Source organism: Lactuca virosa, chromosome 1 (genome assembly GCF_052849685.1).
Source record: "Lactuca virosa cultivar CGN04683 chromosome 1, Lactuca_virosa_CGN04683_v6, whole genome shotgun sequence".
Lineage (NCBI taxonomy): Eukaryota > Viridiplantae > Streptophyta > Magnoliopsida > Asterales > Asteraceae > Lactuca > Lactuca virosa.
Genome location: NC_136426.1, coordinates 69646575 through 69658638, shown reverse-complemented (window position 1 = coordinate 69658638; position 12064 = coordinate 69646575). Strand labels below are relative to the sequence as shown.

The 12064-nt window shown below is 31.1% G+C and overlaps 1 protein-coding gene across 1 annotated transcript; it reads right to left on the bottom strand.

Annotated features, from left to right (window-relative positions):
* Positions 1–6032: 6032 nt before the first annotated feature.
* On the bottom strand, positions 6033–11423 carry LOC145144951 (protein ROOT HAIR DEFECTIVE 3-like). Its single transcript, XM_079074901.1, has 22 exons — positions 11268–11423; positions 10482–10631; positions 10354–10420; positions 10170–10272; positions 10024–10094; positions 9874–9937; positions 9723–9788; positions 9590–9637; positions 9379–9498; positions 9130–9288; positions 8965–9033; positions 8791–8882; positions 8622–8700; positions 8373–8538; positions 8163–8287; positions 7811–8073; positions 7633–7729; positions 7399–7548; positions 7223–7327; positions 6861–6955; positions 6677–6773; positions 6033–6573 (listed from the first exon to the last, which is right to left on the bottom strand). Exons 1-22 carry the CDS (start codon positions 11269–11271, stop codon positions 6352–6354), a joined length of 2412 nt encoding a protein of 803 aa, XP_078931027.1. The 5' UTR covers positions 11272–11423; the 3' UTR covers positions 6033–6351.
* Positions 11424–12064: the final 641 nt, after the last annotated feature.

The window sequence follows — 12064 nt, the reverse complement described above, 5'->3', positions numbered from 1 at the left end:
GTTGACATCTTCTGGACCTTTGTAAGTCATCGATACTTGATCTTTTTGGTTCCTTTCTTATAGATCTAGGATTATTTGCATGTTTTGGTTCATAATTGAGATTTAAATGGTTAAATGAGATAAAGCTTGTGACTTTATGAATCATCAAGGTCCCTTGAGCATAATATCTTCTGGATTTAGAGGTTAGATGATAATTGTAAGTCATGCATGTGGTTTAGGTCATTTTTCCATCTTTTGACCTACTTTAAGAAGCTTTCTGGAAAGATAGAGCAAATAGCCTAATCGATTAAGGGCTTAATCCATTAAGTTATCAACAGGAAATAACCACGACACGGCAAGGTGCTTTACCACGACGTGGTAATTGAGGTCTACGTGAATGTTTTGGCGTTCAGATGCCACGACATGGCCATGGGTGGGCCACGACATGGCGACGTTCTGAGTTGACTTTGATCGTTGACTACTTAACTTTTTGACCAAGTTGACTTTTGGTCAATTTGCTAGTTTTAAAGGGTAGACTAAGGTTTGACCTTGGATATTTCTTTAGGTGGTTTGTAGCACCAGTTTCTCGACTATACGAGTTGGGGTTGATCTGATTCGAGTGTGAGGTGAGTTTTATCACTATATTATGTAGGTTGTTATATTATCTTTGTGACTCTTGAATGAAAGATTGTAGTTGGATCACAACACTTGTATGAAATACTATGGTTGGATCACAACACTTGTATGAAAGACTATGGTTGGATCACAACACTTGTATGCTTACGATTTTACGTTTATATATTTTAGGTACTTCTGGTTCCAAAGGTAAGGGTCCGACCTGATCGCAGTGCATCCCCTAGAGTTTTATTTTGCACTATCTTTTTATGGTTCACTTTGATATTTTGAGAATACATTATACTTTGTTTGTCTTTTGAACAAATGATTGAATGTTTTGGGTTGTTTAAAAATGAAAATTTTACTTAGTATTTTTGGGACATTATATATATATATATATATATATATATATATATATATATATATATATATATATATATATATATATATATATATATATACAGAGAGAGAGAGAGAGAAGTTAAGTTCATATATGAATTGACATTTATTATGTAGACGTGTGTGTACAGGGTTATGTTGTGAGAATGACTAAAAGAATAAGTTGTTTGCTAATGTGAATACGTTAAATCTCACATAATTTTTGTCATTATCATGTATTATCACTAATTAAATCGTTTATAAGGATAATCGTATTCTGTAAGAATGAGAACAAGTGAATAACGATGTGCAAAAACAAGAGTGGATGAGAAATAGTGAAATACATGATAATAACAATAGTTATCTGAGGTTAAACGTATTCAAATTATTAAACAACTTATTTTATTAGTCATTATCATAAAATACATTGTCCGCACACGTTTGCACAATAAATATCATCCAAATTTGAACACACGCACACACACATTTTTTATGTTAATATTTTATCTGTCCAGCCAAGATAATCCGGATCAAGAAATAGAATATTATTATGTTAGTATAATATTATTGTTTTCTCCTTGTCAAACAAAATATTTTTTCGGTAATATTATTATATTTTGTATGAGATATGATATTAATTTATTGTATTATTTCTATTCAAAGAAATGTATTATTGGTAAAGTCTATTATCTTGTTATAATTTAAATTAAAATAAAAAAGTAATAAAAATAATAATATAATACTAACAATAAACAATTATTTAAAAAAACATGAGGATAATATATATATATATATATATATATATATATATATATATATATATATATAGCAAAATTATAGTAAAATAATAATTAATATAAAACTAATATTATAAAAAGGTAATACTTAGAAAACCCTTTAAATTTTGATCATATTTTGCTTGTATAAGTTGCTGACTTGTTTACCGGCTAAAATCTCTATTATGTAAAGCAAATGAAGTTTTCTTTACCCTTTCTTGTTTAAGAAAATAAAGTTATGACTTAATAATAATGAACCAAAATATAGTGAATTTTACGAAGATTTCCAATTAGCTAATTATATTTGTTTGAACATTGAAATCATTAAATTTTATGTGATTTTGTAAAGATTTTATGAACTTTTTATGTTAATCTTTATCATCTAAATGTTTTTCTTGTTACTTGTTTAATTATACAAAGAGTCTTTATATATATATATATATATATATATATATATATATATATATATATATATATATATATATATATATATATATATATATATATATATATATATATATATATATATATAGATGAAAAAGTAGATGATTCCGACGTCGGTTGTTATTTCTATCATTTTGGTCAACTCGTTCATATAATTGATTACTAGTACCCTTAATAGAGAAAACTCATTGGATCCTCCAAATATTTATAAAAACCTTAAGCGTTAAATAAATCATCTACCATTTTGTATGACTTAGCCATATTCAACTTCAAATATCCAAAATATTACCTTTATAAAATTACATTATGACGTACATATATACTCTTGTGAAACTCGGCTTATTTTAGATCGACATTTAATAAGATCGCTATTGGTTTCACCATATCAATGTCTAGACAAGTCACTAATTAAAAAACGTACGCAAACTGCATTTTATGCCACAAAAACGTATGTAAATTGTAAGGTATATAGCGATCCAACAATGACGCCCCACAAATGTAATTGCAAAGTTATGATTTTGTGGTGAATTCAGAATCACATAATAAATATTCACTGCAATTTTCTGATTCATATTCAATGCCTTTGGTCATACCAAAATTAAATGACACAAATTTGAGCTTTTTATTCTAAATAAGTGCTCAAAATGGAGGTTAGAGGCTCCAAACATCAAATGAAAGTATGGAGACAATGTACTTTTATCATTCACAAAAATCTTGTGTCTTCTTGTGAAAAATCTAAGTGACATGAAACATGCAAATGGCTCTTTAGTCTCGTGAGCCATCTCTACAAAGAGGGTAACACACAAATTAAATAGGATAAAGTCATAAAACCATATTTATATTTAGAGTAAGAATGTTTACAAACCAAATGTATTTGCCAAATAACAAAGAACAAATCCTTTTTTGAGTTATTAAATCTGCAGACATGTGTTTTTATGACCATCTTGGGTTAATTTGTATTTTCTAAGTGTACCTCCATGCCATCATAAAGTGTTGGGCCTCATTAAGGTCCCATTTCTATCTACCTTTGTTAGAAGAACATGACTGATCGATGAGTTATGACTCACATTTTATAGTTTTGAATTGTAAACATATTATAATTAACCTCTCCTTAGTCCTCACATACAAACGTAGCAAAGTGACAATAATGATGGTTGATGGTTGTTTTCTTCAAAGAGAGTTGATATACAAATTTAGGTTTTACCTCAAGACTAGACATAATGTAGGTATGATCTAAAAGCAAGATATGCTCATAAAGGATGTTTTGAAACATAAAATATAGACCGACCAAAACCAACTACGTATAATCTATGAAAAAGGCACAAAGCTTTTTAGTTTTAAATGTACATTCAATTTTCTCACCTACTCTTTTGGTATTGATCGGAAAAAGGAAAAATAAAGAAATCATGGCTTAGAAGGAAATGTAGCAAAATTTTGAAAACCGAAAAGTGCAAGAATTAGGATACTTAAAACACTTAGATTGCCTTTGTTTGTGAAAAACAACTTTTTTTGTTTTGTTTTTTTGAAAAGTTTTTAAAAAAAATGAGTAGAGTTTTCATTGGAAAATTTAGAAAATGTGATTGGTTAAACCTTTGAGTTTTCATTTTTTTGTTTTGTTTTTTTGGAAAAGTTTTTAAAAAAATGAGTAGAGTTTTCATTGGAAAATTTAGAAAATGTGATTGGTTAAACCTTTGAGTTTTCATTTTCGGTTTTATAAAAATTAAAAAACATGTTTGGTTGTGTTTTTTCTGTTAGTTTTTCATTTTCTAGTTTTTATGTGGATGGATATGGGTATGGCCGTATGGGTGTGGCTGTGGTGGGATGGGTCGGGTTGGTGTGTGTGTTTATATATTTTAGAAAATATTGGAAATTGGAAAGTGTGAAAAACAATAATTATTAGTTTTTCAATTTCTTTGTAATTTTGGAAAACAAAAAAATCTTTTTTTCAGAAAAATTATAGAAAAACTATCAAACCAAACGTGTTTTCAATATTTTTACTTTTCTGAAAAACTAGAGAATTTTCTACGATCAAACGCAACATTAGCAATTTCATTATTTAATTTGTGATCGAACTATTGTGCATTATGTAAAGTTGAGAAAAGATACCCCGATGTACAATATTTGTTACAACAATTGTTTTGGAAAAAAAAAAAAAAAAAAAAAAAAAAAACCCTTAGTTTATCACCTTCTTTGAAAAAAAAAATTCAAACATGTCATTAACCTTGGAACTCGGTTTGGGGTCCCATGTTTAAAGCTTCAATTTGTCATTGGTGGTACCCTTTTTGCAAATCCATTGGTGACGAACATGTTCGAAAAAATGAAGAAGATTGTTGGAAAAAAGAATGTGAAGAACGAACCCGTGTTGTTTAGTAAGTTTGTTTTTATTATTATTGTTAGTAAATCTTCATAACATTTAGCTAGAAAATCTTCATAAGAAAATGTTCGAAAATTGACGTATTCCAAATCATCATAAGAATGTGTTCAAAAATCATCATAAGAACTACTTCGAAATTTTTTGATAAGAACTAGTTCATAAAAATCATAAGAACTACTCCGGAATTTTTTGATAAGAACTAGTTCATACAATATATGTTTGAAAATAATTCCCAGAGATTTTGCGTTGTAATGTATTGCATATTGTTTGTTTCTGAATTTCTATCGAACCAAGAAAAATAGAAGGATAAATAAAGGGTTTGAAACATACTACTTGCAAATACAAACAAGCAATTGAGATTCCTCTTGATTCAATTTTGTTTAACAAACCTTATTCAAATATGGTAGAATTAATTAGATATTGGATATTTTTTTGGAACCATCTATGTCTCCAACGAGACTTAAACCATCAACCTCAAGGAGATAGAGAACAACACCTGATACCGATGGGATAGGATTCCTTTAGTAGATATTGGATATTTAATGTGTTATTTCGTCGTTTTTTCCCTACTTCCTCCATTTTTCTCTTAGTGGTGATTTATTATGCTTTTGTTTCATCTTTTGTACATTGATAAGCTTTGTAACCCCGTTTGATTTGTGCAATATACAAGTAACGATTTTTCCTCGGTGAATGTACACAATCTCATGATTGTTTGATTATTGCTATATTGTTTTTTTAATGGTGTTAGAACATCGTTATCTTTGTTATTCGACATCCTTCTTTTGTTTTGTTGTGGGGTTGACTCTTGTTTTAGAAACCAAGGGTTTTGGGTGTTTCGGGTGGTGATTAGTCATTGACCATAATTTTGGATAGCATTGGGATATCGTTTGGCTACGTGTACATTTTCCCTCCTCACATATGAACTATGGGCTTTTTTCTTGAAAGCGAGTTGATATATAAGTTTAGGTTTTACATTAAGCCTAGTCATAATCATAACTCATAATATAGGTATGATCTAGGAGCAACATACTCAGAGCGGATGCATTGAAAGATACAATATAATAGACTGGCCAAAACCAACTACGTATAATCTATGACAACTGACAAGGGCATAAGGCTATTTACTTTTAAATGTGACATTCAATTTTCTCACCTGCTCTTATGGAATTAATTGGAAGGGGAAAAAAAGCAATTACGAAATCATTACTTAGAAGGGAATTTTCGCAAAACTCTGAAAACAGAAAAAGGGCAAGAACCAAAATACCGAAACACACTTGGCAATTTCATTATTTAATTACTGATTGAAGTCTTGTACACTTATTACAGTTTAACAAAAACATATTCTAGGTTACGAGGTTTTGGAAAAAGTCAAAATACAAAAAGCTCAACATACTATCTATTTAACCACAGAACTAGTATTTATTATTACTTTTATAACAATGGTTCAATGACTAGCTAGATCGATAAACAAATAACAATGTATGGTTTCATCAATCATTTATTATCGATTTTTGGTACTATAGATACAAATATAGCTTGTTAAAATACAGACACAAAAAATATCAAAAATGTCTCTTTTCAGGCATACCCACAAATACAATATACAAACAAAGAGCTGAACATGTGACTACAAAAAGTAACGTCCCATGATCAAAATACACGACACCTGATATAAAATTTATCCCTCCTCGAGCATATATTAAAAAATCCATAAAATGATATATATGTGTAAATAAACGAGTTTTGCATGTGTACAAGTGTGTGATCAAAATCAAATGAATGGATCTATTGCTCTTTGACATGTGTGGTGGGACTAGTGTACTCGGTTCCATTTCCATTTTCCATGGTTACACCAGATGAGCCAGATGACGAAACTACCCCTTGAAAATTTGACCCTAATACCTGTGGCTGGGTTACAACAGGCTTTTGCCCCTCTTCGGCTAGTTTTCTAAGCAGATTTGTGACTGTAGGAAGAAACTTGGTGGATAAAGACAGAATTCCTGGAAGCTGTAAGCATAAAAAAAACAGAAAAAATAAATAAATAAACTGTGAAGTATGTTGCTGTTATATGACTTTATGATTCGATATATTTAGATGGAATGGAACTCACCATGCCATTGCTAAATTCACCAGATATGTCTAGTTGGACCCACAATGCTTTGAAAAGAAGATAACCCACAAAAATAACAAGCAGCCATAATGGATTCCTGCAAAACAAGACAATGTAAGTGGTGTGAGTGAATTGTGGATTTGAGCATAACAAGTTAGTTAGAGAGACAAGAAAACAAACAAACCTTAAAAGTGTCATAAATTCGTTAAATCCTAGGATGAACATAGCAGCTATTGCCCATGGAGGTGGTAACATATTGTTATTTCGCTTATTAGCTTCCTGAAAACCATACCAGTAAACACAAGAAGAATCTTAGAATCACTTCACTTCATTCATTTTTGGTCCCTAGGCATAGCTGATTTTTTCAACTTTGGTCCCAATCCAAGTTCCAAGTAAAATGACTTATATTTTTTGGGACCAAAAAATAGTCATTTTACTTGGAGTAGGGACCAAAAAGGTTACAAGAACCTCAAATAAGGTCCAGAATTACAAAAATCAATTATACTCGGGGACCAAAACGGCAATTTACTCTAAAAGATACCGTACCTGGGAAGCAATGGCTTGAGTAATAGTATACTCTGTCTCTCTTTGAAATTGGCTCCATAATGATTTACACTGAACAGGAGTTATGAGTGTGTTTGTTGCTGGAACCTGTTTGCACATAATACACAAAATGCAATTAAAAATAAATCATTTACACAACTGTGAGTACAAATAATTACCTCTTCCCATGTGCTGGAGACCAATGGGTCCTGCATGGGGGTATTCTTGTCTTTTTTGTGATCCACTAACGCAAGGACTAATGTGTCCCCAATCTTATCACCATCTACATCCAAACGACTTGCAGCCAATACAGACAGCAACTTTAAAGACTGAAACATAAACATAAATTGTTAAACTATAATAGATTAATTAATTAATTTTGCTCTATTATTTTCTAATGAAATGACTCTTACAGAAGACCGGGCTATTTTGGTAATTGCGCGTATATCTTCCTTTCCGGTCCAGACACGTGGCATTGAATCAGCATCATGGTTAAATAGAGAAGTAAATCTGTAAAATAAAAAATTCTTGAGATAAAATGATTAGATAGATTAATTTCATTAGTGAGAGTGAGAGATTAGCAAGTTATACCTCTCTTTCATGCGATACAAAGCTTTCCCTGCTTCTTCTTTTGTTTTCCCTTCGACTATTCCTCTAGCAAAAATTTCTAAATTTGAAATCATTTCTTCATTGGCTTTTTTGTCCATTTCAAAACCAGAAAGTGCATCAGAAAAGTCAGAGATGGTTGTTTTGGTTTCTTGATGAAAAAGTTTCCTTATTGCGAGCCAGGTGTCATCACCACCTCCTTCTAGTAGGGCTGCAACTGGTCCTTCCAATGCCACTTTCAACTTTGACTGAAAATAGAAACAAAAAACCAATGATAACTAAAAAAAATTCATTTTTAAAAGGGCAAATTGTTATTACAGCTTAAGAAATGTATTACCTCATATAGTGCATTAAGTTCAGCTAGTTTGGCTGTTTGAACTTCAGCAATATGTGAATCTATCTCACATGAAAATTTATCCCTTACTTTAGCCGAATCCCAAACAGCTTGTTTGATAGCCACATCTGTAGATTGAATGTATTAGGCCTACAAACAAAGTGTGTGTGTGTGTGTGTGTTGTTTAAGAAACTGGGATCTATTGATGTGTACCTTTGCATTGTTCATCAAAGAGTGTCATGAATGATTCGGTGCAATTCCAAGCAGCTTTTGCAAACCCTTGTCCTCCATTTAAAGCATCTTCAAGTGCTTTTTTGAATTTATTGAGTGTCTCTAATTGTATGTGTTCCAGCATCAATTGATATGTCGGTTGAACAAGCTAAATAAATCATAATATAATAATCAATTAGTACAACAAATATGAAACATACTTATCATGAAGAAAGAAATATAAAATATTACTTGAATCAATTTCTCTTCCAACTGCTTTCGTTTGGCAGATCTAACACCATCTTCAAAGTAAGTCGCTTCTTCATCATAACTGAAACCGTAAAAATTATATAAATTAATAAATATTGTACATTTTGAAAATTGAAACAAACACAAAAAGACAATAAAAATCTATGTTTACCTAGATAAAGAAGCCTCAATCATTGAACTAAGCTTGTTTCCAAAGCCTGGGACTAAATGAGATTGTACAGCATCTTTTAAGTCACACCAGTCCTGTTTAAACAGGAGTTTATATATATTTTCATAGAACGTAATTAGTGCTTGAAAGTTGAAAGTGGTATTTTTTAAAATGTACCTCGTTTGTTACAAAGAAAGAGTACTTCTCATTAGCAATTTCTTCACATCTTACAGTGGCAACCATCACCTGTAAAAATAGCAGGAACTTTAACATCCAAAAACTTTTTAAAAGTTAAAAAAAAAAAAAAAAAAAAAAAAAAAAGATGATTGTTAAAAAGTTTACCTTGTGGGCAGGTAAGTCAAGGTCTTTGTTTTCCTTAATAACTTCCCAAATTTGTTGGGCACTAAAGGAAAAACCTGAAGCAGGAACTACCCCCCTCCTATCGCCAGCTAAGCCATTAGGTGCTATAGAATGGAAGAATCTTTGCCTCAAACTAGCCACCTTTAGTGGAACAAAAAATATATATAATTAGAAAATGTTAAAAATATCCATGTCTCTCATATAATATCTACAAGTAAATCTTTATCATACCTGCTCCTTAAATTGTTCTTCTTTCTCTTCAAAACTAGAAAGTGCAACAACTTCTACATTAAAAAAGTCACTCAATGGAGTCTGTTTGTGGGCTTCTGGCTTAGGGACAGAATCCCAAATCTGAGACACAGAACAGAGCATTATAAGTGTTGCAATTGTGTTAACTGTGGAGTAATACAATAAATAATTAATAACTATTAACTATAATTACCTTCTGGATATCTTCCCTCAAGACAGGTTCTAAGTTTTCAAGGGGGGTCTATACAGAAACAAAAGGATAATTACATCAAATGTCATCCAACTTGTTAAATCTTTAAAAACATGTGTTGCACAAGACAACGTACCCTTGTTTTATCACGAATAACAAACATCAAAGTTGTTTTACGTGGACTAAATAGTCGCAACATAACCTGAAATACAGAAGTTTAAAATTCAATATTTTGACATTAGTGCTAACAAATAAAAAAGGATAAAGCAAATGCAAAGACAATGCACCTGGAATACAGTTTTTAGAAGTGGCTTGTTAGCAGCCTGTTCACGCCCAATATCATGACACCACCTGTATAACACAATGTACCCCAAGGAAAGCAATTAAAATTTACAGAAAAAACATATCTACTTTTATCAGGCTATCACAAGGCTTACATGTTGATAAGCACTATATCTGAAACAGCAAGGGCAAAAAGTGCACTCTGCTTTTCAAATGCAGTATCATCCTGGAGAAGCAGAAAAAGCTCAATAACTATTTAAAAAGAGAACCAAAAGAATAAAATAAAACAATGAATACTAACCTCTCCTCGCTCTCTTCCATCAGTACCTTCAAGATCCATTACTATGGTGCAAGGTTCAATGCCAACACATCTTGCCATCCAAATACCTTTGGTGGTTTGAGACCTGTAAAAAGTCAATGCAGAAAGTCAACAAATGTGGAGGTATATTAACAATAAAAAAGATGCAAGAAAAATAGATGCATGCCTTCCCCTATAAGCATCCATTTCCCTGAAGTTTGTGTGAAAAAGATTATTCAGAAGTGTGCTCTTCCCTGTCACAAATATGAAATCAGAACTTGCAGATAATGCAATCTCAATATATAAAAGACATACCACTGCTTTGAGGACCCATGATGGCAACAACAGCATAAGAAAGTCCACATTCAGCCAGTTTTACTTCTTTGATAAAATTATCAAGTCCTTCACCATTAAAAGTGCCATCTCCTTCTATGAGGTGGGTGGAGCAGCAACCGGCTTCTTTGTCTACAAAAGGCAACACTTGAATCAGTATATCATGACTCCATAAGCATACAATCTTCATCTTACAAATAAAACAATCAACTGAATACAACTATTTCAAAACACCACAATTTTCACATGATCCAGCATTCCGTTTCAGTTTTTACACCTTTTATCATTTCCAACACCGGAGTTGGTGATTAGTAACATTAGTTATTAATTTAAGTTCACTGCAACTTATTCCTTTATTTGTATTCCAGATCCCATTCCAACACGGAATTTTCACCTTAACACATTCCAGTTTCTTCAAGAGAACAAACAGGTCAACAACAAAGTCTCGCTGTAAGGATCAGGTAACTCGATTAACTCTGTCAAAGATCCTACATGCTTATAATTTCACCATACACAACTTTATTGTCTAGATCAAAAACAAGATCAAATTACTTCAGTACCTAATTACTCAACAAGATCAGTTAATACTATCGAAACGAGATTAAAGGTCAGTTGCAGATTTTAAAATTTATACCGTTGCAACGGTAAACAAAAAGCACAATGTTGAATCAACTGTATCGACATTAGGGTTTAGATGTGCAAAATGAATAGTAAGTGCATTAGATATGATAAATTTAGCAGTGATTTTGAAGAAGTCGAGTGACATACCCATCGGTAGTAGTTGAATCCAGAGATTTGATTTTTGCAGGTGAAGAGAGCAAAAAGAGTGCGATCTCAGGTCAGCATAAAGCCATAAACCCCTCTGAGTTGCTCTGTCTTATAGCAAAAGGATGCATCACATTCACACTTTCTTTCCCCATGGTATAAAATATCATTACATAGAAAAAAAGTGGAATAATTCTTTTCCTGAAATAAATATACTTTCGTCTTAGATGGAAATAATAATAAAGCACTTTGATCACCTATTTTTATTTATTATACATATAAATTAATAAAATATGTTAACTTTTACAGGCTCAGAGTTCGAGTCTAAATAAGCATGATTTACTGGTAATTAATATATATTGAAACCTAGTCATTGTAATTAAGTTGAATAAAAATGGACTTTAGAAACGATTTTTTTTTTCAGAAAAATATGTTAAAATTTGATTTAAATTATAATGTTTTGTTACGCATAACGCTGTTGCGCTTTGGCTGCGCTTTTTTATTTAACTTTTATTAAACTAAATGAACTTCTTGTGTTTTAGATTTAAAACGATTTTTTAATTTTATCTTGGATAGATTAATGATTATCTTACGACCTCACATTTATTTGCTTCTTATTAATTTTATGATGTAGTTTTGCGATGTAATCGAATCGAAACTATAGTTTCTATATGACTGTAAAAATAAAACTTGGTTAAACCCCAGTTTCATTTTAAATAAATTAAGAAACAATATACAAGCAAAGTAAGTTAGGTTAGAAATAACATTATTAAATAGTTAGGACTCTAAGTTTTCTAACT